Source organism: Rhinopithecus bieti, unplaced genomic scaffold (genome assembly GCF_001698545.2).
Source record: "Rhinopithecus bieti isolate Rb0 unplaced genomic scaffold, ASM169854v2 scaffold_72481, whole genome shotgun sequence".
Lineage (NCBI taxonomy): Eukaryota > Metazoa > Chordata > Mammalia > Primates > Cercopithecidae > Rhinopithecus > Rhinopithecus bieti.
In genome coordinates, this window is record NW_016826972.1 from 116,555 (window position 1) to 144,076 (window position 27,522).

At 42.6% G+C, this 27,522-nt stretch overlaps 2 protein-coding genes across 3 annotated transcripts in view; one reads left to right on the forward strand and one right to left on the reverse strand.

Annotated features, from left to right (window-relative positions):
* Positions 1-776: 776 nt before the first annotated feature.
* Positions 777-20,992, reverse strand: POLR3F (RNA polymerase III subunit F). Of its 2 annotated transcripts, none has more exons than XM_017863716.1 (9): positions 20,500-20,992; positions 18,989-19,144; positions 14,277-14,344; positions 13,427-13,494; positions 10,948-11,060; positions 5,332-5,475; positions 5,012-5,119; positions 3,936-4,127; positions 777-1,934 (listed from the first exon to the last, which is right to left on the reverse strand). In XM_017863716.1, the coding sequence occupies exons 2-9, from the start codon at positions 19,136-19,138 to the stop codon at positions 1,857-1,859; spliced, it is 921 nt and encodes a 306-aa protein (XP_017719205.1). In that variant the 5' UTR covers positions 19,139-19,144; positions 20,500-20,992; the 3' UTR covers positions 777-1,856. The 2 variants fall into 2 exon arrangements, with proteins under 2 accessions (XP_017719205.1, XP_017719204.1); XM_017863715.1 differs by having other exon boundaries at positions 18,989-19,106; positions 20,500-20,991.
* An 86-nt stretch (positions 20,993-21,078) lies between these two features.
* Positions 21,079-27,522, forward strand: part of DZANK1 (double zinc ribbon and ankyrin repeat domains 1) — an 89,965-nt gene continuing 83,521 nt past the window's right edge. The window contains exons 1-2 of the mRNA XM_017863708.1: positions 21,079-21,269; positions 23,024-23,140. Coding sequence (XP_017719197.1) covers positions 21,200-21,269; positions 23,024-23,140 — 187 coding nt within the window. The 5' untranslated portion in view covers positions 21,079-21,199. The remainder of the gene's footprint in view (positions 21,270-23,023; positions 23,141-27,522) is intronic.

The window sequence follows — 27,522 nt, forward strand, 5'->3', positions numbered from 1 at the left end:
CCATTTATCTTAAAATAATTCTTCTGATGTCCACTTAGAGCATCTCCAAACTGGTGTTAGAACCCAAGCGTCAGTACTAGCAGAGCTTGAATTCCTTTCCATTGGGTCCCATGTTTTTGGCTTGGATACAGAAACTTCTAACTGGAGCTACAAAGTGAAAATATGAAGCTAAAATTCTAAAAAGCCCTACAGTCAACTTCTGTGCAACAATACATCAAATAACCTAGTGTTTTCTATGTGGCTGATGATAAGAACTGAAAGTGCTATTAGAACTGAGGACAGGCCGGGCGCGGTGGCTCAAGCCTGTAATCCCAGCACTTTGGGAGGCCGAGGCGGGCGGATCACGAGGTCAGGAGATCGAGACCATCCTGGCTAACATGGTGAAACCCTGTCTCTACTAAAAAATACAAAAAAAAGAAAACTAGCCGGGCAAGGTGGCGGGCGCCTGTAGTCCCAGCTACTTGGGAGGCTGAGGCAGGAGAATGGCGTGAACCCGGGAGGCGGAGCTTGCAGTGAGCTGAGATCCGGCCACTGCACTCCAGCCCGGGCCACAGAGCGAGACTCCGTCTCAAAAAAAAAAAAAAAGAACTGAGGACAATTATGGCTTTCTGCTTCGACATATCTCACCATGATTTTTAGAACAGAGTAAGGAAGGGAAATAAATCTAAAACAGAATAAGAAAAGAATGTTATCCCCTCCCTCAAAATAAAGTGTGAATGGAGGGCATGGAGTATTTTTAGTTTTAGTTAGTGCTAGAACAGAATACCATAGACTGGTTTATCAACAATAAGAAATTTATTTCTCACAATTCTGGAGGCTGGGAAGTCCAAGATCAAGGTGCTTACAGATTTGTTTTCTGGTGAGGACCCACTTCCTCATTTGTAGATGGCTGTCTTCTCCCTTTCACATGGCAGAAGGGGTGATGGAGCTCTCTGGGTCTCTTTTTATAAGGGCACTAATCCCATTCATGAGGGCTCTTACTCTCCTGACCTATCACTTCCCAAAGGCCTCACCTCCAAATACTATCACATTGGAAATGAGATTTCAACATTAGAATTTTGGGGGCACACACAACATTCATTCTACTGCAGACATTAAATAAGAATCTAGGGTAAATTCTAAGAAAGAATACATTTGAGTTACAGAGTGAAACACAAGACTTTAAGAAAGAAGGAACAGTGAAAATATTCTCTTTTGGATGAAAATGATAATATTTATGTACTGAAAATATATCCTTGACAGTAGTCATTGGGTTTGAAGTAAGTATGGTAGCATAGTCTCCTAAAAGATCATTTCTGATATAAAAGGAATAGTGTGTGGAACAGGCATGTTCCACTCTCCCCCAGTCATACCCCAAGTTTGCATACACTCCTCTGCTCTTCCTGCCTTTAACCACTTCTAATTTCTTTTCAATGAAACCACTGAGAAAGCAGAAAACAGAAATGGTGGTAGTGAACCAGATATGAAAAAAACTTCCAATGAAGAATTAATAAATAACTTTAAAAGAACATTTTATACTCTAGCCCTTATCATAGTACTTGGTAAATATGGGTATGTTAGCATCTTTTTCCTTGGCCCATCAGGAGTCTTGAAAGATGTGGTCCTCCGGAGTTGCAAAGTGTTTTATTTCTTGAAGAATGAATTTCACTACTAACCTTATTTCTTTCATATTCTACTGGCTATTTTACTAACATAAATTTAGTCTTCATAAATAAAAAAATATGTTTTCATAGCAGCAAGTCTATATCCATTATTATGAAGTTTGCTTTCAAGGAGATTTGATGTTCCATCATGAATTAAATCTGCTCCCAAAGTAACTTCATTTGCAAAATGTCCATTAAGTTCATAGCTCTCTATTAAAATTCGAGCCACTCTGTCATGTAAATACAGTTAGATGGTGAAATCTCACCACCTTCATGGCAGTCATCAAAAACCTTTAAAAAAGAAAAAAAATTATATTCAAATTAAAGTTTTTAAATATCTAAGACCCAACCACTTATTTAAACCAAGATTAAAAACAAAACTTTCTTTCTTTTTTTGGAGACGGAGTCTCGCTCTGTCGCCCAGGCTGGAGTGCAGTGGCCGGATCTCAGCTCACTGCAAGCTCCGCCTCCTGGGTTTATGGCATTCTCCTGTCTCAGCCTCCCGAGTAGCTGGGACTACAGGCCGCCTAGGTTTTTTTTGTATTTTTTAGTAGAGATGAGGTTTCACTGTGTTAGCCAGGATGGTCTCAATCTCCTGACCTCATGATCCGCCCGTCTCAGCCTCCCAAAGTGCTAGGATTATAGGCTTGAGCCACCGCGCCCGGCAAAAACAAAACTTTCAAACTAAAAGGGATTAGGACTGTATTTAAGAACATACTATGGCCGGGCATGGGGCCTCACGCCTGTAATCCCAGTACATTGGGAGGCCAAGGTGGGCAGATCACAAGGTCAAGAGATCGAGACCATCCTGGCCAACATGGTGAAACCCCATCAGTATCTACTTAGAATACAAAAATTAGCCAAGTGTGGTGGCAGGCGCCTGTAATCCCAGCTAGTCGGGAGGGTGAGGCAGGAGAACTGCTTGAACCCGGGAGGCGGAGGTTGTAGTGAGCCAAGATCACGCCACTGCACTCCAGCTTGGGTGACAGAGCAAGACTCCATCTCTGCAAAAAAAAAAAAACAAAAACAACAACAACAAAAAAGAACATACTATAATAGGGCCTGCTTTGTGATCATCAAGTTAGGAGTAGTAGAGAGGCCTCTTACTGTGGCATTAAGATGACCATGCTCACCTGTCTGCTGGGCAAAAGGCCATCACCAGGTAACACAGGAAAACAGGCAGGGAGACCTATACATATGAATGACTTGATTTTGATTAACCGAATGTTTCATGTTTAGCTACCTTTTTGTGAAGGGTGCAAAATAGAATTCCTTATATGTTAGCCTTTTGTCTACAGATTGAAACCAGGGCATAGAGAGCTTAGGCATATAGACAAAGGCTGATATAATGAAATAAAACACACACAGGCTCATGACTATAAATGTCATTAGGACTGGGACAGTGTCTCGTACTTTCTCTTGTATCCTTAGTGACTAGAGCATAGAGTTGGCACTTACAAAATTTGGGAACGAATGAAGGAGGAGTGCTGGGGCATGCTGCAGGGGAAAGACATGATCTCTGGGTTTGAATCCCGGTTACTTCTAAGCTATAGGCCCCTAAGTCTTCCTAAGCCTAAGCTCCCTCACTTTTAAGGGGAAATAACACCACGAGCTTCAAGAATGTAAGGAGGATTAAATGAGACCACCTATGGAAATCATCAAGGACACACCTGGCCCAAGGAAGGTTCTCCACAAATCTCATTTTCCGCCCTATTTAGGTGAAATGATTAGCCCTCATCAAAAAGTGTCCATTTCAAGGCCAAGAGCAGAAAACGCAAATATCCTTAATGTGTTTATTCCAAGAAAGAATGTAAAGCAGGAGGCCGGATGTGGTAGCACATGCCTGTAATCTCAGCACTTTGGGAGGCCAAGGGGATCACCTGAGGTCAGGAGTTCAAGACCTGTCTGGCCAATATGGTGAAACCCCATCTTCGCTAAAAATACAAAAAATTAGTTGGGCATGGTGGCAGGCGCCTGCAATCCCAGGTGCTCGGGAGGCTGAGGCAAGAGAGTCGCTTGAACCTGGGAGGTGGAGGTTGCAGTGAGTCAAGATCGTGCCACTCCAGCCTAGGCGATAGAGTGAGACTCCATCTCAAAAAAAAAAAAAAAAAAAAAAAATGTAAAGCAATGTTTTGTTCATTAAAGGTCTGTTCATCAAGGTTTCATGGAGGTTTGAATAGCTCTTGGTCAACCCTAAGAGTCTGAGAAAACTGGGGTGTGCTTGCTCTGTTTCTTAATGTGGCACTTGCACCCAGGGGCAGTCAAGTGTAAAGTGAAGCCACTGTAACTCACCGGGCAGAGTCCACAGGGTGCCCGGACCAAACCTGTGGGAGGGATGATTGGACTGACTGCCCTGTACAGTTTCATGTGTCCGTCTACACTGCCAACTGTGCCTTCTTTTGCAGCGATGATCGTCATCTCCACTTTTCCATCATAAATGAGTGTATTCAGGATGGTTTCAATGTCCTCCATGGATAACTCTACCTAAAAAAGGGATACATCAGAAAGGACACAAACAGGACAGGGAGATATCCACTTGGAGGGTGTTAAAACACTAAACGGTTGCTGGGCGCGGTGGCTCACGCCTGTAATCCCAGCACTTTGGGAGGCTGAGGCAGGTGGATCACCTGAGGTCAGGAGTTCGAGACCAGCCTACCCAACATGGCAAAACCCCATCTTTACTAAAAATACAAAAATTAGCTAGGTTTGGTGGTGGGCATTTGTAATCCCACCTACTTGGGAGGCTGAGGCAAGAGAATGGCTTGAACATGGGAGGCAGAGGTTGCAATCTGATATTTTTACTTCCTAAGTAAAATCTAGAAATCTTATAAAAAAGTAGCATTTCTTTAGCAGGAATTTACTGGAGATTTATAAAATGCTTGAGCAGAAAGGCACTTTAAACATCAAATAGTCCAAGCTCCTAGTTTTTATAAATGAGAAATCTGAGGCCCAGGAAATTAAAATGAAATGTCCAAATGGCCACTTTGATTTCTTCACTGTGAAAAGCATCTGTGTCCTTAAAAAAAGAATTTCAAAAGGCTAGGGTACAGTGGCACTTTGGGAGGCCAACGCAGGAGGATCACTTGAATCCAGTAATTCAAAACCAGCCTGGGCAACAAAATGAGACCCTATTTCCAAAAAAAATTAAAAAAGCATCAGTGTCCCAGGTTTAGTGTCAGTTCAGACAATGCCCAATGGCAGTGACTGCCTTTGCTTAAGATACAGGGCAGTATTTTCCCAAAGTGGATTCTGCAGAATGTTCGTAGCTATCGTCACCCAAAAACCAGTCTGGGTCAAATACATGTTTGGAATACATTGTATGTGATGAAGAATAAGTTTTAAAAAATAAGATGAAATTCAGTTCTGACCTTACTGATTCCCAATTCACAGATATATTTCCACACTTCATGTGATGAGGCAAATGAACTATTTCTTTGTATCATTGGGTTCTGTTTGCTTTCTCGTGCAGTTTCTGCCTATAAGGATTGAAACATAAGAAATCTAAGCAAGAATATTGGTGTGTTTTCTGAATACACTTTATACTGAGTCAAACCAACAGCAGAACATATTTAGTTTAGTAAAATTACCAATTTCAGGTTTTAATTCCTATAAAGTATGATAGATTAAAATCCTCTACGAAAACTTTTACAAGAGGGTTTGTGGTGATGTTTCCTCAATCATACCTCACCTTGGATTGTAGGAATTTAAAACACTGTTGGTTCAGCACCTCGACAAACTCAGATTCAAAATCCTGGTCACTATACCAGGCTCCGCCAGTCACAGACCGGTCCGGCTGCAGGTTATAGAGCATGTACACCTTCTTTTTTGAGGCCTAGGAAAGAACACGCACAGTTCATGTGTTTATAACAATTTCCAAAACGAAAAGAAAAACACATATTTTGGAACAGTTTAAGACGTACAGAATTATTGCACAGAGCTCCTATATGCTCCATGCTGTCTCCCCTATTTTTAACGTCTTGGATTAGTGTGGTACACTTGTCACAATTAATGAACTAATATTGATAAATCATTACTAACTAAATGCCGTACTTTATTCAGATTTCATTAGTCCTAATGTTCCTTTTCTGCTCCAGGATTCCATCCAGGACATCATACTACATTTAGTCATCTCTCCCAGGCTTCTTTTAGTTGTGACAATTTCTCAAACACCATATTTCTATCACTATGGACTCATGAGTATTTATCTTATACTTTGAGTTACATTCAAATACTTCATTGTTATTCCCATATTGGAAGCTTTGGAATGCTTTGGGCATTGGAAGCTTTTCACTTGGTTCCTGTATCCCTTTGATATGCTCCCATCATTGTGTGTGTGTGTGTGTGTGTGTGTATTTTAGCACTTTCTTTCTTTTTTTTTTTTTTGAGACAGGGTCTTGCTCTGTCGCCCAGGCTGGAGTGCAGTAGTGCAATCTCCATTCACTGCAACCTCTGCTTCCTGGGTTCGAGTGATTCTCCTGCCTTAGCCTCCCAAGTAGCTGGGATTACATGCATGCGCCACCACGCCCAGCTGATTTTTGTATTTTTAGTAGAGACGGGGTTTTACCATGTTGGCCAGGATGGTCTCGATCTCTTGACCTCGTGATCCTCCTCCCTCAGCCTCCCAAAGTGCTGGGATTACAGGCGTGAGCCACCGTGTCCAGCTATTTTAGCACTTTCTTACTTTCTAGCACTACAAGATGTCAAGAGCATTTCCTTTTTTTTTTTTTTTTTTTTTGAGACAGAGCTTTGCTCTCATTGCCCAGGCTGCAGCCAGGTTCAAGCGATTCTCCTGTCTCAGCCTCCCGAGTAGCTGGGATTACAGGTGCTCGTCACCATGCCCAGCCAATTTTTTGTATTTTTAGTAGAAATGGGGTTTCACCATGTTAGCCAAGCTGGTCTCATTCCTGACTTCAGGTGATCCACCTGCGTTGGCCTCCCAAAGTGCTGGCATTACAGGCATGAACCACTGTGCCCAGCATCAGGAGCATTTTCAGTATGTTCATTTTATTGCATGATAGTATTAGAAACCAAGACTTGGGCTCTAGATGTGTTCATTGCCATTGGGATGTCATCACTTCTAGGCCTTCTCAGTTGGCAGCACAAGATTTATGTGTGCATATTAACCCTTGTATATATACATATAGCTATACTCAATATTTCTAAATTAACCATCTATATTATTTATATTAAATTACACAAGAGTCCATACTGATGTTTTCAAGTCTAATCCATTGCTACATGGATCATTCTAACTTCCCTTGTTTGTCTGTAACTGCTCACTCCAACACTGAGTAACCCAAATTTCACTGGGTTGTAAACATGAAGAATTTGGGCCAGGCATGGTGGCTTATGCCTGTAATCCCAGCGCTTTGGGAGTCTGAGGTGAGTAGATATTTAAGTCTAGGAGTTCAAGATAGGCCTGGACAACATAGTAAAACGCTGTCTCTACAAAAATACAAAAATTAGCTGAGCATGGTGGCATGTGCCTATAGTCCCAGCTACTTGGAAGGCTGTGGTGGGAGGATGGCTTAAGCCCAGAAGGTTGATGCTGCAGTGACCTATGATCGTGCTGCTGCACTCCAGTCTGGGTGACAGAGCCAGACCATGTCTAATAAAAAAAAAAAAAAAAAAAAAAAAAAAAAAAATTTGGCTAGACGATGTCTTTTTTTCTAGGAAGTAACTTCTACATCTTTGGAATTTCCCAATAGGCCTTGTTATTCATGGTGAATCCCTTAGATCACACCTGGGTTTATGCTAACAAAGTGACTCCTGATAGGACCCTAAATCGTTTCAGGATAGGAGGTGTCCATGCTGGAAAGACCAACCACATGATTAGAGGGTTGGGGCTTTGGGCCATGTGACATCAGTCCAATCTCTTGGGAGGGGAGAGGAGCTGGAGATTGAATTCACTCACATGACCAAGGATTCAATCAATCATGCCTGTTTAATGAAACCCTAATAAAAACTTTGGACAGCAAAGCTTGGGTTAATTTGGTTAATGCTTCTGTCATACAAAATAATTTCACCACCCTAAAAATATTTCTCATGCTTCACCTATTCAGCTTTCCCTACCATCCCTGCCCTCACCCCTGATCTTTTTAGTCTGTATAGTTTTGCTTTTCCAGTATGTCATATAGTTGTAATCATACGGTATGTAGCCTTTTTGGACTGGCTTCTTTTACTTAGCAATATGCATTTAAGATTTACTCATCTCTTTTCATGATAGCTTATTTCTTTTTATAACTAAATAATATTCTGGTTTGTTTATCCATTCACCTATTGAACAATACCTGGTTGCTTTTGATTATGAATAAAGCTGCTGACTGCAAATAAAGCTGCTATAAATATTCATGTAGTTTGTGGACATAAGTTTTCAAATCAGTTGGGTAAATACTTAAGAGCTTGACCTTTGGACGATGTGGTAAAACTGTGTTTAGTTTTGTAAAAAACTGCCCAGCTTTTTTACAAAGGGGCTGTACCATTTTGCATTCTTAGCAATGTATGAGTGTTCGTCTTGGTTTGTATCTTGTCAGCATATGGTATTACCAATTTTTAGGTTTTAGCTATTCTAATAGGTGTGTAGGGGCATCTTACTACACTAAATTTTATTTTAATTTGCAGTTCTCTAATGAAAAATAATGTAGAGCATCTTTTCATATGCTTATCTGCCATCTATGTATCTTCTTTGGTGAGGTTCAGATCTTTTGCTCATTTTTAGTTAGATTATTTGTTTTCTTTGTTTTTTGTGTGTTTGTTTGTTTTGAGAAGGAGTTTCGCTTTTGTTGCCCAGGCTGGAGTGCAGTGGTGCAATCTCGGCTCACTGCAACCTCTGCCTCCCGGGTTCAAGCAATTCTCCTGCCTCAGCCTCCCAAGTAGCTGGGATTACAGACATGTGCCACCACGCCTGGATAATTTTGTATTTTTAGTAGAGACAGGGTTTCACCATGTTGGTCAGGCTGGTCTTGAACTCCTGACCTCAGCTGATCCACCTGCCTTGGGCTCCCAAAGTGTTGTTTTCTTATTGTTGAATTTTGGGAGTTCTTTGTATATTTTGGAGACAAGTGCTTTATCAAATATGTGATTTGCAAATATCTTTTAGTATGTAACTTGTCTTTTCATTCTCTTAGCAATGTCTTGCAAAGCCGAGGTTTTCAAAAAATTTTGATAAACTCCAACTTATCAACATTTTCTTTCATAGACTACTATTGGAGTTGTAGTCCAACAATTCATTAATAAAGCCAAGGTCATGTAGATTTTCTGTGTTTTCTTCTAAAAGTTTTATAGTTTTGCACTTTACACTTAGATCTAAGATTATTTTAACCCTTAAAAGGACACGGAAGTTAAGCAAGGGATGAATGAACAAAAGGTGATATACATCTGTACAATGGAATTTTAATTGGCAATAAGAAGGAATGAAGTACAATATGGATAAACCTTGAAAACATCATGCTAAGTCAAAGTAGTCATACATAAAAGACTACATATTCTATTATTCCATTTATAGGAACTGTCCAGAATAGGCAAATCTATAATAAAGACAGAAAATAAACTATTCGTTGTTAGGGACTGTGGAAAGAGAGGCCGGGAAATAAATACTAGTGGTCACATTTGGGGATGACGAAAATGTTCTAAAATTAGGACAGCGGTGATAGTTGCACAACTCTAAGATTATAGTAAAAACCAGTGACTGTAAATCCAAAGATTTTACACTTTAAAAGGATGAATGGACTCTGTGGTATGAATGATGAATTATATTTCAGCAAAGCTGTTATTGAACATAAAGATGTAGAAGGAAGACTGGCAAAATGAGGCTAGGTGATGGATACACAGGGATTTATTATATGATTTTTTCTACCTTTATATATATTTGAAATTATCCATTAAACAACGTGGAAGGGAAATTTTTTTTTTTTTTTTTTGAGACGGAGTCTCGCTCTGTCCCCCAGGCTGGAGTGCAGTGGCCGGATCTCAGCTCACTGCAAGCTCCGCCTCCCGGGTTCACGCCATTCTGCTGTCTCAGCCTCCCGGGTAGCTGGGACTACAGGCGCCGCCACGTCGCCCGGCTAGTTTTTTTTGTAGTTTTAGTAGAGACGGGGTTTCACCGTGTTAGCCAGGATGGTCCCGATCTCCTGACCTCGTGATCCGCCCGTCTCGGCCTCCCAAAGTGCTGGGATTACAGGCTTGAGCCACCGCGCCCGGCCGGGAAATGTTATTCTAAATGAGAGAAGTGGTACAGCATAAATATTTGATAAATAAAATCACTAATAAGCATCAAATTCTTATAACTGATGTTACAGTTCTTATAATTCTTGTTTTATTCAAAAATAAAAACTTGAAGCAACATATGTAAGTGGATACTTGAGGAAAGGTCTACTCACTGCCACAGACTTAACAGCTTGGAAATTATAAAATTTGAATTATAGCTTTAATTCTTATGAAATGTGTATTGAAGCAAACTTTATTCTAGGGGAATCTCAGCTCCTCTGATGTCTAAATCAGTGAGATTAGGGGCAGATGTCCCTGAGGGAGCCAGCTCTGGAGCAGGGGTGGGACAGGATGAGGAGCAGGAAAAACACACGTGTTACCAGAAGAGAAGCTCCCCCAAGGCAGGGATCTTTCTACGACTTGTTCATTAACGTATCCCAAGCACTCAGAACAGTATCTGGCACACAGAAAATACTCTTTGTTGAATGAGAAAGTTAATATGTTGGGATAAAGTAAATTATCTTTTTTTTTTTTTTTTTTTGGGACGGAGTCTGGCTCTGTCGCCCGGGCTGGAGTACAGTGGCCGGATCTCAGCTCACTGCAAGCTCTGCCTCCCGGGTTCACGCCATTCTCCTGCCTCAGCCTCCCGAGTAGCTGGGACTACAGGCGCCCGCCACCTCGCCTGGCTAGTTTTTTGTATTTTAGTAGAGACGAGGTTTCACTGTGTTAGCCAGGATAGTCTCGATCTCCTGAACTCGTGATCCGCCCGTCTCGGCCTCCCAAAGTGCTGGGATTACAGGCTTGAGCCACCGCGCCCGGCCAAAGTAAATTATCTTACACACCACAAAATCTAGGAAAAATGTTCACAGTTCCAAAGATTTTTCACTGAAGACAGTAAAGTAGTTTTAGATCTTTGAGTGGGTGAGACACCAAGAACTAACTCTGTAGGGACAAGTGTAAGCAGTATCTCCAAACCAATCCAACATGAGCTAAATTTTTAAGTCTTTTTGTACCAGCTGTTCTAAATCATGACATAACTTCAAGAATTAAAGCTTGAAGCAACATATATAAGTGGATATTTGAGGAAATGACTACTCACTGCCACAGACTTAACAGCTTTGATAAGCTTTTTACTTTCCAAATTCTTCAGGATTTTGTTGATTTCTGTTAATGGCAAATTACTTTTATAGCGGATATCTCTGCTCCATATTCCTATGAGAAAGTAAAGTAAAATAAGTTGAGCTATGTTTTCATGGATTTTTAATTTTATTCCTCTAACTCGTGTCTCATTCCAAAGCTAGCAGTATAAAGCTAACAGTAAAAATGAAATGACTTAGAGGTAAGAACCTTGGCTAAAGTAGCAAAAGTATGCCAAACAATAAATAAGTCTAATGCTTTATAAGATTTATTATAATGATTTATAATTTCTAACCAGAAATTTCTTGGAATCCCAGTGTGGCACACTTTTAAAAATTTTATGGAAAGGGCCGGGCACGCTGGCTCATGCCTGTAATCCCAGCAATTAGGGAGGCCGAGGCAGGTGTATCACTTGAGCTCAGGAGTTTGAGACCAGCCTGGCCAACATGGTGAAACTCTGTCCCTATTAAAAATACAAAAATAGCCGGGCGTGGTGGCTCAAGCCTGTAATCCCAGCACTTTGGGAGGCCGAGACGGGTGGATCACGAGGTCAGGAGATCGAGACCATCCTGGCTAACACGGTGAAACCCCGTCTCTACTAAAAAAATACAAAAAAACTAGCCGGGCGACGTGGCAGCGCCTGTAGTCCCAGTTACTCGGGAGGCTAAGGCAGGAGAATGGTGTAAACCCGGGGGGCGGAGCTGGCGGAGCGTTGGCAGTGAGCACCGAGATCCAGCCACTGGCAGACCCAGCGCCTGGGCGACAGAGGCCAGACTCTGTCTCAAAAACAAAAAAGAAAATAAAATAATCCGCAATAATGAATCAAGAGTCAAGTAGATTAGTCCCCCGGGGCCTGGTGGTGTGGCACGCTGTAGCTCCCTAGCTACCTTGGGCAGGACCTGAGGCGCAGAGAAAATTTTTTTTTTTTTTTTTTTTCTTTTTTTCATTTGAACCCGGGAGGCGGGAGCGTTGGCAGTGAGCCAAGAGGCTCACTGGCGTTGCAGCTCCAGTCTGGGCAACAGAGCGAGAATCTGTCTCAAAAAGACAAAACAAGAACAAAAATATGAAAAGGAGCATTTTTATAATGGAAAGGAAAATCATGGATGCAACAGAACTAACTTATATCATCCATACCCTTAATTCTGTTTTCTGATATTTTCATTTTAGATTGTAAATGTGAAATACAAACTTAAATTTGGGTCAAGGTCAACTGCCATCCTCAAGTGGGCCAAAAACACTCTTTTTTTTTTTTTTTTTTGAGACGGAGTCTCGCTCTGTCACCCAGGCTGCAGTGCAGTGGCCGGATCTCAGCTCACTGCAAGCTCCGCCTCCTGGGTTCACGCCATTCTCCTGCCTCAGCCTCCCGAGTAGCTGGGACTACAGGCGCCGCCACCTCGCCCGGCTGGTTTTTTGTATTTTAGTAGAGACGGGGTTTCACTGTGTTAGCCAGGATGGTTTCGATCTCCTGACCTCGTGATCCGCCCGTCTCGGCCTCCCAAAGTGCTGGGATTACAGGCTTGAGCCACCGCGCCCGGCCTAAAAACACTCTTTAGATGAGTGTCTGCATGCATGTAATCCATTATTTATACAACATTGTATTTGTGAGATGGAAAAAGGAAGCCTAGGGTTCTTATGGCTGCTAAAAGCCCTGTGTGAGAAGCAATGATTTCTTTTTCAAAGAAGGAAATAAGTGTTATATATGGAAAGGGAATGTATGTAACCATTTTGCTTTATTTTCTTCCCAATGTAGTGGCATAATGAGACAGGAAGATTAAAAAAATATGCAGAATGGCCTTCTCATAGGACTATTTTAAAAAATGTTAATTTTAATAAATATAAGAATTAGTTATATAATTTCAGATTACATCTCAATTTTTCAAGCTACTATCAATGACTCAAATAGATCCTAAATTATTGTAATTGAGGATTGCAATCTAGATACAGTTCTTCAAGGGGGGTAGAAGAGGAACTATAGCGCAGAGGGACATCCATTAAGACACTGCTACACGACACCGGCTTTCCTTTTGGTCCTTGCAAAAACGAGAGGTGTCAGCATCCACAATTTATAGGTAAGATGAAGAAACTGAAGCTTACAAAGTTTAAGTAAGTTGTCCATGGTCATAGAGCTAGAAGGTACAGATTTATAAAAAAAAAAAAACTTAAATTTGATTTATTTTGAATAGATAATACATTCATGTGACTCAGAATTCAGAAGTCTTTATCCATCCCTGGCCACAGCCCTCTAGTTCTTATCTCTTTCAAGGCAGCAATGGCCTTACTCTTGGGTGTCCTTCAAGCACATGCATGTTATATTTGTATGTTCTGTTCCCTTCCTCAACATACTCTGTTCACCGAGCTTTACCCTGGGAAGCCGAGATCTGGGTCCCTATATTTAGCTCCAAAGACAATGTTTTTTTCTGCTTCATCCTTCACATGCTTACCTTTATTTCCTGCATCCTCTATGATTTGATATACTAGTTTTTCTTGGTTATCTGACCCCTTCATTTTACTGCAGGGGAATAAAGTAAAATTAATAAGGTAAAGACTATAGGATAATCTAATAATCTACATCGCTACTTAAAATTAACAGACAAGGTCACCATAGTGACATATTTACCAAAAGAAAGGCTTACCTTAAAAAGAATGAGACAGAGCTGTGTGTACCAACATGAAAAGATGTCCAAGATACAGTAAGTGAAAAAAACAAGTTGCAAAACAGAATGGATAGCATGATTCCATTTTTGTTAAAAAAAAAAAAAAAGAGGCCGGGCGCGGTGGCTCAAGCCTGTAATCCCAGCACTTTGGGAGGCTGAGACGGGCGGATCACAAGGTCAGGAGATCGAGACCATCCTGGCTAACATGGTGAAACCCCGTCTCTACTAAAAAATACAAAAAAACTAGCTGGGCGCGGTGGCAGGCACCTGTGGTCCCGGCTACTTGGGAGGCTGAGGCGGGAGAATGGCGTGAACCCGGGAGGCGGAGCTTGCAGTGAGCTGAGATCCGGCCACTGCACTCCAGCCTGGGCGGCAGAGCGAGACTCCGTCTCAAAAAAAAAAAAAAAAAGATTATATATAAATATATAATCATCTATGTGTATTTATATATAGCTAGAAGAAAGGATATATACTAAATTATTAAGAGTAGTTACCTCTGGGAAATGGAATATATCATAGGAGGTGGGGATGATACACAGGACAGGTTTATGTAATTTTGTATTAGTTTTATTCCCAACACATACATTACTTTTGCAATAATAAAAATTTTCTTAAAATTAAAAAAACTAGTACTTACCCAGCATTCTGAGAGTCCTTTATTCTATATAAAAGGCCTGTATTGCTTCTTAAGAGATCCAACTGACCCTAGTTTTTAAGACAGTAGTAAACAGGAATCAATTATTTTGGAGATATGTCAAATGACAAATGTTGATACACTATTTAGCATTCTTAATTTTCTTTTTTTTTTTTTTGAGACGGAGTCTGGCTCTGTCACCCAGGCTGGGGTGCAGTGGCCAGATCTCAGCTCACTGCAAGCTCCGCCTCCTGGGTTTACGCCATTCTCCTGCCTCAGCCTCCCGAGTAGCTGGAACTACAAGCGCCCACCACCTCACCCGGCTAGTTTTTTGTATTTTTTAGTAGAGACGGGGTTTCACCGTGTTAGCCAGGATGGTCTCGATCTCCTGACCTCAAGATCCGCCCGTCTTGGCCTCCCAAAGTGCTGGGATTACAGGCTTGGGCCACCGCACCCGGCAACATTCTTAATTTTTCAAAACCTGCTCTTTAATCTCAAAATCTTTCAAAATATCAATACTAACAATTTCCTGTATGCTAGATCTTGGCTTGGTTATATGACCAATGCATAAAGAATTTTTAAAAAGCAGCTTGAGAATAAAAATCTATATTTAAAATCAAATAAATCCAAATTACATATATAAAATACAGTAAAATATAATTTATATAAATAAAAGTTTAAATAAAGACTAAGTAGGCATATTCTGTTGCACAGTGAAAAATAAAACTTATAAAGTTAATGGCTGGGCATGGTGGCTCACACCTGTAATCCCAGCACTTTGGGAGACTGAGGCGGGTGGATCATTTGAGGTCAGGAGTTTGAGATCAGCCTGGCTAACATGGTGAAACCCTGTCTCTACTAAAAATACAAAAATTAGCCCGGTGCAGTCGCAAGTGCCTGTAATCCCAGCTACTTGGGATTACAGTGGTGCTGAGACCGCACCACTACACTCCAGCCTGGGTGACACAGCAAGACTCCACATTGAAAAAAAAAAAAATCCAAAAAAGCTCATAGTGACATTTACTGATGTCAGCCAATGAATAAAAGGACTAAAGTAGTATTGTTTTTATATAGCAAATCAGAAGTAAAATAAAGTATGTCTGTCATGCTCCTGAATTTCCTTGGGTCCGAACTTAAGAGAACCCAGATAGTTATAGCACTAGGCTCTGGAAGCACTGGAAAGCCATAGTTGAGAGAAAGGCCATTCCCTTGTTTTATTTATTTATTTATTTAGAGACAGAGTCTTACTCTGTCACCCAGGCTGGTGTGCCGTGGCACGATCTTGGCTCACTGCAACCTCCACCTCCTGGGTTCATGCGATTCTCGTGCCTCAGCCTCCCAAGTAGCTAGGATTACAGGTGTATGCCACCAGGCCAGGCTGATTTTTGTCTTTTAGTAGATACAGGATTATGCCATGTTGGCCAGGCTGGTCTCGAACTCCTGGCCTCAAGTGATCTGCCTGCCTCAGCCTCCCACAGTGCTGTGATTACTGGTATGAGCCACTGTGCCCGGCCCATTCCCTTGTTTTAAAACAGACACTCATGACTTGGAAATGGATTTATATACTGAATGAACGGTGACACACTCCCTCTGTTCCCTGACCCCATGAAGTGGCAAAGTAGGACTACAAGGCCCAATCCAGAGGCTCTATTTGGTCATTTATCCAGCTTATGAAAATTTACTGAACACTTGTACTGTGCCAGGTGTTATGATAGGTGTTTGGGGGAACAACATGAATTCTAAAAGAGAAACACACAGCTGACTTCAGTACCCATCTGGATGGCATTAAGACAGAGGTAAGTAAAGCCACCCTGAACTCTCAGGTTGGGTACTTGGAGAACAGGCTGTGGTCCATCCTGGGGGTAGGGGGGAGTTCAGTGACTTCCTGGAGACAATGGCAGAGCTGAGTCTTAAAGAATTAAGAGTACATCCTGGCTAACACGGTGAAACCCCGTCTCTACTAAAAAATACAAAAAAATTAGCCGGGCGAGGTGGCGGGTGCCTGTAGTCGCAGCTACTCGGGAGGCTGAGGCAGGAGAATGGCGTGAACCCGGGAGGCGGAGCTTGCAGTGAGCTGAGATCCGGCCACAGCACTCCAGCCTGGGCGGCAGAGCGAGACTCCGTCTCAAAAAAAAAAAAATAAAAAAGAATTAAGAGTAGGCATCTGTAAAGAGTAAGAAGAACCATCTAAGCAGGGGGAACAACATGAGTCCCGAGGCGTGAAACAGCATGATGTGGCAGGAAACCAAAAACAGTCTGCTCCTCCTGAAACCTAACTTGTGAGGTACAGTGGTGGAGATGAGGCTGGTGAGCAATGCAGGGACTCAGTGTGGTAAACCCAGGAGTCTGAATCTCCAGTATAAACAAATTGTAGGCGGTAGAGTGCCTTGGTCAGACCTGCATTTAAGACGGATCAGGGGCAAGGGGCAGTGGCTCACAACTGTTACCCCAATTCAGGCTGGCTTCTCTGAGACTGATGGAGTCATGGAAGCCAGTTAAGATGCTACTGCAACTGTCGAGGTAAAAGCCATGAGCCTGAACATAGGGCGGTACCAGGGACAGAAATGGAGGGAGTGTGAAGAGCAAATTTAAGAACTGTTTTTAAGAGCTAAAATCAGAAACACTACATGATTTATTAATTATCACTTCCTTTCTTAATATCCTTTGATAGCTCTACTACTGCCTACATACAACCTATAGCCAATAGGACTCGCAGTGGGTGGGTGGTGGCAGAGGTGGTAAAACAGAGGTGCTGAAGATGATTTTCAGTCAGAAGGAAAGAGCTGAAAGGGCGATCAGAGGAAAAAAAGGAATTTTTCCACTGCTACAACCTCCCAGAATCCCTTCCTCTATGCTTCCTAAAGCTGAAGACCTTCACCACAGTGAAATAACTAGAAATCAGCAACATTCCTTTGTCCTTGGGCTAGAACAGGGGTCAGCAATCTGCCCCACAGCTTGTTTTCATAACTAAAGTTTTGCTGGAACATGGCTGTAGCCATTTGTTTACATATCATCATCCACGGCTGCTTCTTGCTAAAATGACATAGTTGTGAAAGAAAATATATGGCTCACAAAGCCTACAACATATACTCTCTGGCACTTTATAGAAAAAGTTTGCAAACTCCTGAGCTAGAAAATTGATGGGAAAGGTTTAAGAAAAGATTCATCTGACCCCAAATCTCCACATCCAGAGCCCTTGGAAATCCAACAAGGCTAGGGGACTTAAAAAACAAATCAGTCAGGCCGGGCGCGGTGGCTCATGCCTGTAATCCCAGCACTTTAGGAGGCCGAGACGGGCGGATCACAAGGTCAGGAGATCGAGACCATCCTGGCGAACACGGTGAAACCCCGTCTCTACTAAAAAATACAAAAAACTAGCCGGGCGAGATGGCGGGCGCCTATAGTCCCAGCTACTTGGGAGGCTGAGGCAGGAGAATGGCGTAAACCCGGGAGGCGGAGCTTGCAGTGAGCTGAGATCCGGCCACTGCACTCCAGCCTGGGCGACAGAGTGAGACTCCGTTTCAAAAAAAAAAAAAAAAAAATCAGTCATTCAGATGATGCCTTGGCGTAGAACTCTTTAACCTAACTGCTACTAAAGCCAAACTGAAATGCTCTCAGGAAAAGTATGTTTTAATGATGAGGGAATGTAAGGAGAGATTTAGAGCATCGGGCACCACTAGGGGGTTTTTAGACAGTCTTGCTTGTTGTTTGTTTCTGGACAGTTAGAGAATGGCTTCAACGATATATTCCATTGCGATGTCACTGGGGGCTAAGGCTGCACTTCCTCCCCAAGGCCCAGCATTCTTCATTCAACTGGACTCATTCTTGCTTCCTGAAATGCTCAGTGACAATGTGGAGAATGAAACCCTGATGACTGGGCTCTGTGACAACTCATAGAAAAATCGGGGGTTGGAAGGGGGTGGTATATTTTATAAGAAATGGCCCAACACCAGTAGTAGGAAGTGAACAGAAGGTGAGAACAGACTAGACCTATGTGCGGCAGTGGCAATTAATAATACAACAGTTATAACATAATACATTTATTTCATTTGTCTTATAACGCATAATTATTTCTTTTTTCAATTCAGGCAGTTTGAGCTATTTCCTTGTTTAGAGTCTTATCAGTCAAACCTAACATACTTTCTCGTTTTATGACTGCTGTATTAGGGTTCTCCAGAGAAACAGAACTAATAGGATACATCTCTCTCTTGAAAGATTCCTCAGAAGGTATTTGCTCTGTGATTATGGAGGCTGAGGAGTCCCATAATCTGCCCTCTGCTAGCTGGAGACCCAGGAAAGTTAGTGTTGGAGATCAAAGGGCTTAGAGCAGGGAGCTCAGGGTGTAGATGCCAGTCCAAGTCTGAAGGTCTGAGAACCAGGAGTGCTGAGGGCACAAGATCCATAGCCCAGATCAAGATTGAATTCAAAGAGTGAATTCAGTCTTCTTCTGCCACTTTGTTCTATTTAGGCCCTGAATGGATTGGATGATGCTCAACCACACTGGACCCACATCTACTTTACTGGGTTCACCAATTCAAAATGCTAACCTCTTCCAGAAACACCCTCACAGACACTCCAATAAAATGTTTAACTAGATATCTAGGAATCCTGTATCTTAGTCAAGTTGACATGAAATTAACCATCACAACTACATAATAAAAACCAATGATAATCAGCATATCAGTAATTATGCAAAATAGTTAAATTCACCTTACCATAGACAACAACCTATTGATGGCTACTGCCCGCTGCTGGGCCTCTATATGAGGCATTTCATTCTGAATTACTTGGTCTGTGATTCCATGAGGGAACTGGTGACATAATTCTATAATCCTAGAAACAAGGGTATTAATGTTATCCTTCATGGTTACCTGTTTCAAGAGACAGTAGGGGTAAAAACACAAGTAGAAGAGTTTGAAATTGTGCCTTTTTCACATTTGGAAGACAAACTGGGTTTCTGCGATGGTTTTGGATCAAAGCATTTTAGACACTGAAGAAGATGATTTCTAAATACATGATTACAGTATTATTGTTATTTAAGAAGAATATTTCTTTTCCTCACTAATAACTTTAAATTAGAGCAAAAGTCTAATGAAATCACAGAAATAATATTAAAGCTGAGACTTCAATTTTCTCAGGTGTAATAAGTATGACAAAGTTAAGCCATAAATCTGCAAGCAGGAGGCAAATGCAGACGTTTCTGGTGGGAAGCCAAAATTTATGACAATTCACCAAAATGGGGCCTGTTTTGGGAATTATATCTACCAAACAAAGTAGGTCAAAATCTTCACCTAGTCAACATCAACAAATGTAATTATTCCTAACAGTTTGAGAAGGTTAGGTCTTTTAAAAGTACATGATAATCTAAGAGTGGCAGTGCCTCGGTAAAAAATAAAAAAGGTGGTGGCTCACGCCTGTAATCCTAGCACTTTGGGAGGCCGAGGCGGGCGGATCACGAGGTAAGGAGATCGAGACCATCCTGGACAACATGGTGAAACCCCGTCTCTACTAAACTACAAACAATTAGCTGGGCGTGGTGGCGCGCGCCTGTAGTCCCAGCTACTCGGGAGGCTGAGGCAGGGGAATCGCTTGAACCCAGGAGGCGGAGGTTGCAGGGAGGCGGAGCTTACAGTGAGCCGAGATCCTGCCACTGCACTCCAGCCTGGCGACAGAGCGAGACTCCGTCTCAAAAACAAACAAACAAATAAACAAATAAAAATAAAACTGGCAGAGGCTTTGGGTGTCCTAAAAGTCTTGAGTTCAATACTGTACTGAAACTACCTGACTTAATGTTGCTTCGTAATCACCAACTGCGCCCTAACTCCGCCTAAACGTTTTGACATAGACGTTCCCTTCGTGACAAGAGCGATCCTGGATCAGAACATGCATTCACAAGTGTTCTAAAGGGAAGGAAAGCCGAGGGTCTCCTCTCAAAGCACTGATCACGTCAAAGTAGGAAGGCAGCGCATCATCACAACTTCCCCAAAAGTATCAGGGCAAAGCCAGTCAACGACACAAAGTTGCAAGCTGTCAAGCCCATTTTGAACTTCTTGAGTTCTGCCCTCCCAGGATGGGAGGGAATAAGTGGATCCAGAACCTCGCAATCGTCTTCCCACGTGCCTACCCAACCTGCTCCGGCCACTCCCGAGGGATCCGGGAGAACGGGTCCGACTGCCCAAATGCTGGCCGCCTGATGGAGTCCCAAGCCGGAGCCTCACTGGTTTACCTGTTTTCTATTTCGACCGGATCCGCGTCCGGCGGCTGCACCTTCACCTTCACCTCCGCCATGAGGAAGCAGTTCCTGACGCCTAGGGAGAAAGATGCACGGAACGGCCGGGTAGCAAGTGGGAGAACCCTGGGAACCAGTGGAGGATAGCGCTTAGCGGAGGACGAGGGACTTTCTTCCTCGTGTCGCAGCGGTCCTTCCTTGCCTTTCGGCGGGAGGTGGCCAAGTCGCGCCTGCTCCGGCCCACTTACAGGCGCCACTACAGCTTCTTATCCTTGTTTTTCAGAATGTCAATGCCCATCGGACGCACAAGCTTGGTTCCTTCATTCTGAATTGGGAAGCCAACTTTTAGCACTTTGCAACTCTGTAAAGGGATATTCTTAGATGCCCATGGGAAAGCCCTGGGAAAGGAGCTCAAGGCAGGTACTAGGCTCCCTGCGGCGCGGCGGGGGCGGGGCTAGTTGCTAAGAAGCTGCGTTTCCGCCAATCATCTGTCCAGCTCCCAGTGGGCGGGGCGCGGCTCGCAGCGTCTGTGGTAACCCGGGCGGCTGCGAAGGAGGAGGCAAGAGGCGGTGAGAGGCCGGCGACTGGGTTGGGAGCGGCAGAGATGCATTAGGGGTCCCGATCCCGGGTCCCCCGGTTAGAGGAAGAGGAGGGCGGCTAGAGGAGGGGAATAGCTTGCCTTACTCCAGCCGAAAGGATGCAGGTGTCCTTGGCAGCCCCTGATGGGCGGGGACAACCAAACGGGGTTCCGGATCCGGGTTGCGAGGGTATGGTCCACTTTGGGAGAGTTGAGGGTTCTGGGGATCCTGTTGACTGCACGTTGCCATTTGGGCCTGGCGGATCCGCCTTTTTCTTGATTCCCTTTGCGTGGGGCCCACTGGCCACCCCAGCTTCGTAAGGGCAGCTGCTAGTTGATGCTCGCGAATTACCTCCTCTCTTACATATTTTTTATTTAGAATTAATTTTTCAACTATTTTTATTTTATCTGCTTTTCACTTGAATGGAAATGCGACTATAGGCAAGTCTCAAGTCCAGCTACACTCCTGTAGGAGCTATTGCTGTGTTGTCAGTATCTGCAGTTTATATTCTTGGCCCTCGATCCGGAACTATCCAACGAGGCATTAAGTTCACCCCTTAAATTTAGTTACCCCAGTTTTGAGAATACAGTCTGTGACAAAGCTCAAACTGCAGAGATGTTCAGATCAGCATTATTAGAACTGCAACAGGCGGCCAGGCACGGTGGCTCACGCCTGTAATCCCAACACTTCGGGAAGCCGAGGCGGGTGGATCACGAGGTCAGGAGATCGAGACCATCCTGGCTAGCACGGTGAAACCTCGCCTATACTAAAAATACACACACACAAAAAAATTAACCGGGCGTGGTGGCGGGCGCCTGTAGTCCCAGCTACTCGTGAGGCGGAGGCAGGAGAATGGCGTGAACCCGGGAGGCGGAGCTTGCAGTGAGTCGAGATCGCGTCCCTGCACTCCAGCCTGGACGACAGAGAGAGACTCCGTCTCAAAAAAAAAAGAACAGCAACAGGCAAAACTAAAAAGAAACTAGAAATAGCCTAAGGCCAGCCCCAAATGGATAAATAAGTACATGGAAAACTAATACAATGAGAATGCAAGAATGCAAGAAGTAGACTATAAAAATGGAATGAATATGTAGATTATAATTGAGCAAAATCTGTGGATTCTTAATGAAATTTGAAAAGGCAATACAGAGATGTAAATGGTTGCTGTGTTAAGGTGAGCTTTTTTCCCCCTGAAACCTTCCGTGCATTAAAAATTATGACAACCTTCTTCCCCACCCTCACCTCCAAAAAGACCAGTAAGGCTTTCATACTGGTAGTTAATTATTAATACCAGGATTTATAAATGCAGTAGATGGAATGGGAGGCTTGTGTTTATTAGTCACTGTTTATATTCTTGCAAACTTCCTTTTCACTAACAACTAATACTCTGCAGTCCTTCTAAAGTGTCTTTGCAGCTTTCAAATACTAGAACTGCTCTGGTGACGGTGGCAAGGCTGTGAACCTGGAGCTTTCCCAAAAAAGTTAGCTCTAACTAACATTTTGTGGTACACACACAGTTACTTCGGTTCCTCTTGTATGACGACTTGCCCTGAAGCCAAGAGAGGTGACACACACCAAAGGCAGGAAAAGGCGAGAATGATTTGGAGGGAACTCAAGTAAGAGCATTAGTGATAGTCTCTGTTTTCCTTACTCATTTAATTTACCCTTTTAAAGTAACTTCTTTCCCCCGTCTCATTCATTCATGCTCCTTTCTCGGAAGTGAGGTAATATTTAGATAATCAAAACCCCACACGAGACTTCAACAGCAAATACAGCCGAAATGTAATTATTATTTCAATTAAAAAGGGAATAATATTTGTAGTGCCTTGTTAACAGTATTCTCTTTCATTTTAACTAGTTTTGCTGCATTTAAAATAAGTGCTTTTCTTCAACTTTTGTGTACAGCTCTAAGTGCACAGTGGAATTTATTTTTTTCTGTATGTAAGGAGAGAAAATGACGGCTGGTTCAGTGTGTGTCCCTCAGATCATACCACTACGAGTGCCTCAGCCTGGAAAAGCTAACCATGAAATTGATAACAATACACTTTTGGAAATGAAATCAGGTAAGAATCACATATGTTTGAAATTGTTTAAAATAACGTCATATTTCTTGTGTTTATCTGGTTGCTGGTTTATCTCGTTGCATGCTTTCTCACTCTTTGCTCAACTCTTTGGGAAATTTGTAAAACTTTTAAAATTTGAAACAGTGATGTACATTGATGGTTTATAGAGTGGTATACATTTAGATTAAAATGGTTAGCTTTGACCAACTTTTCATTTGTATGGTTTCAGCAACGTCTTGACTTACCTTAGCCAAAGTAAGATGTCCTGGTAGTGGCCAGGCACAGTGGTTCACGCCTATAATCCCAGCACTTTGGCAGGCCGAGGCAGGCGGATCACCTAAGGTCGGGAGTTCAAGACCAGCCTGGCCAACATGGCAAAACTCTGTCTTACTAAAAATACAAAAATTAGCTGGATATGGTGGTAGGCACCTGTAATCCCAGCAACTCAGGAGGCTGAGGCAGGAGAATCACTTGAATCCAGGAGGCGGAGGTTGCAGTGAGCCGAGATTGTGCCACTATACTCCAGCCTGGGTGACAGAGCAAGACTCCATCTGAAAGTAGAAAGAAAGAGAGAAAGAGAAAAGAGAGAAAGAAAGAAGTGAATGTATATCCTGCCAATATTTATTCTTCAAATTCTTAAATATGTGTGTATATGTACACATATACATATATACACATACACATGTAAGACAGGCATAATAATATCTACTTCTTAGAGCCATTGTGAGGATAAATAGGTTCGTGTGTGTATGAGGTGCACAGGGTTTGGCATGTAGTAATGCCAAAATAAATCTCAACTGTAATTACAGAAATAAAGCAGTGAGGGCCGGGCGAGGTGGCTCACGCCTGTAATCCCAGCACTTTGGGAGGCCAAGGCGAGTGGATCACCTGAGGTCAGGAGCTTGAGACCAGCCTGACCAAAATGCTGAAACCCTGTCTCTACTAAAAACACAAAATTAGCCGGGCATGGTGGCCAATGCCTGTAATCCCAGCTACTCGGGAGGCTGAGGCAGGAAAATCGCTTGAACCCAGGAGGCGGAGGTTGCAGTGAGCCGAGATTGCGCCACTATACTCCAGCCTAGGTGACAGAGCAAGACTCCGTCTGAAAGAAGAAAGACAGAGAGAAAGAGAAAAGAGAGAAAGGAAGGAAAATTTTCTAGGTAAAACATATGAACAAATATTTGTGTAAAAAAGACTTTGAAATTACAATTTTTGCCTTTTAACCAATTATGTATTTTAATAACTGAAATATATAGAAACTATCTGCATTTATGGTATGGCCTCTATGCTGCTTAGACCAAGAGTTCTGACTAAGAATATGTATTATTTTCTGTGTTCTCCTTTAGCTTAAAAGCTGATACAATTTTTTAAACTGTCAAACCAAATTAAACATTTTAATATATGTGCCCATCATTATTAGGAGAAGTTGGGTGATTATTGACAAAAGATGATATGAATGACAGGGTATCAAAATCCCCTGATACGTAAATATCAAATAAATAATTTTCACAATTCAGTAACAAAAAGAACCATAACCCAAAAGAAAAATGGGCAAAGGACATGAAAAGACCTTGTTTTGTTTTTTCTTTTACAACTTTTATTTTAGTACCGGGGGGACATGTGCAGGTTTCCTACCTGGGTATATTGTGTGGTGCTGAGGTTTGGGGTATGACTGAGCCCATGACCCAGGCAGCGAGCATTGTTGTAGGTTTTCACCCCTCCCCACCCTCTAGTAGTCCCCAATGTCTATTGTTACCATCTTTATGTCCATTTGTACCTAATGTTTAGCTCTCATTTATAAGTGAGAACACATGGTATTTGATTTTCTGTTCCTATGTTAATTCACTTAAGATCATGACCTCCAACTGCATCCATGTTGCTGCAAACGACATGATTTCATTCTTTTTTATCACTACATAGCATTCTATGGTGTGTATGTACCACATTTTCTTTCTCCATTTCACCACTCGTGGACACCTAAGTTGGTTTCGTGTCTTTGCTATTGTGAATAGTGCTGTGATGAACATATGGGTGCATGTGTCCTTTTGGTAGAACAATTTATTTTCCTTTGGGTACATACCCAGTAATGGGATTGCTAGGTTGAATGGTATTTCAACTCTTCTTTTTTTATTTTATTTTATTTTGAGACCGAGTCTTACTCTGCCACCCAGGCTGGAGTACAGTGATGCAATCTTGGGTCACTGAAACCTCTGCCTCCCGAGTTCAAGTGATTTTCATACCTCATCTTCAGAGTAGCTGGGATTACAGTCGTGTGCCACTATGCCCAGCTAATTTGTGTATTTTTAATCTGCCTGCCTGGGCCTCCCAAAGTGCTGAGATTACAGGTGTGAGCCACAGCACCCAGCCTCAACTCCTATTTCTTTGAGAAATTTCCAAGCTGCTTTCCACAGTTGCTGAATTAATTTACATTCTCACCAACAGTATATAAGTGTCTGTTTTCTCTGCAGCCTCACCAACATCTGTTAGTTTTTGACTTTTTAACAAAAGTCATTCTGACCGGTGTGAGATAGTGTCTCATGGTGGTTTTGATTTGCATCTCTTTGATGATTAGTGATGATGAGCATTTTTTCATGAGTGTGTTGGCCACTTGTGTATCTTCTTTTGAGTAATGATGAAAAGACATTTTGTAGGAAAGGAAATATAAAGGTCTCTTAAACATAGGAAAATGTTTCTTCTCCTCACCCTTCTCCCTACCCCCTCAGCTGCTTGCTGAGCAGACCTTGTCCCTGCTTCACCTATTCCAAGCTCTTAATCACCACCAGACAAACTGTATTTCCTTGTTTGTTTACTGTTCCAGTGTCCTTCCTGAAATGTAATCTCCATGAGAGCAGGGACCATTCTAGGTACAGGGGATATGCAAGGAGACCCTCGGATATACTTTTGCATATCCCCTATACCTAGCATGATGTCTGGTACATAATAGGTACTCAGCAAACATTTGTTGCAATGAATTAGTGAGTTTTACTCAAAATGCAAGAAAGATGAGTTACAGGATAGTATTTTTTTAACCTAGGAAATTAGGAAAACTAAAAGAAAACTGGGTAACACACTCTATGAGGAAGATTGTGGTCAAATAAGTACTTTCATGCATTGCTGGTGGCAGTGTAAATTGCTTAACCATCCACGGAGGGCAGTTTGGAAATATTAATCAAGATTACAAATGCGACCAGGCATGATGGCTCATGCCTGTAATCCCAGCACTTTAGGAGGCTGAGACAGGCGGATCATGAGGTCAGGAGATTGAGACCATCCTGGCTAACATGGTGAAACCCCGTCTCTACTAAAAATACAAAAAATTAGCTGGGCGTGTTGGCGGGCATCTGTAGTCCCAGCTACTTGGGAGACTGAGGCAGGAGAATGGGGTGAAACTGGGAGGCAGAGCTTGCAGTGAGCCGAGATTGCACCACTGCACTCCAGCCTGGGCGACAGAGCGAGACTCCATCTCAAAAAAAAAAAAAAAAAAAAAAGAGATTACAAATGCTGGCAGAGCACAGTGGCTGATGCCTGTAATCCCAGCACTTTGGGAGGCTGAGGCAGACAGATCACCTGAAGTCAAGAGTTCGAGACCACCCTGGCCAACATGGCGAAACCCTGTCTCTGCTAAAAATACAAAAATTAGCTGGGCATGGTGGTGGGCACCTGTAATCCCAGCTACTCAGAAGGCTTAGGCAGGACAATCGCTTGAACTCGGGAGGCAGAGGTTGCAGTGAGCTGAGATCGCACCACTGCACTCCAGCCTGGGCAACAAGAGTGAAACTCTGTCAAAAAAAAAAAAAAAAAAAAAGATTACAAATGCATGTATTTTTGACTCAACAGTATTAGTTCTACATATTTGTCTTACCCATATATTTACAGAAATAATTCTTTACAAAATTATTCTTACAGTGGTTATAACTGCAAAAGAAACAAAGAAAAAAAAAGAAGACAGCATAAAGATCCATCTGTAGGGAATTGGTTAAATTATTGTTCATCTATATAAGAGAATGTGGTGCAGCCATAACAAAGAATGCAGAAGCTCTTTTTTCAAAAAAATTGCAGGGCTGGGTGCGGTGGCTCAAGCCTGCAATCCCAGCACTTTGGGAGGCCGAGACGGGCGGATCACGAGGTCAGGAGATCGAGACCATCCTGACTAATACGGTGAAACCATGTCTCTACTAAAAAATACAAAAGACTAGCCGGGCGAGTTGGCGGGCGCCTGTAGTCCCAGCTACTCGGGAGGCTGAGGCCGGAGAATGGCGTAAACCCGGGAGGTGGAGCTTGCAGTGAGCTGAGATCCGGCCACTGCACTCCAGCCTGGGCGACGGAGCAGGACTCCGTCTCAAAAAAAAAAAAAAAAAAAAACCAAAAACAAAAAACCCTTA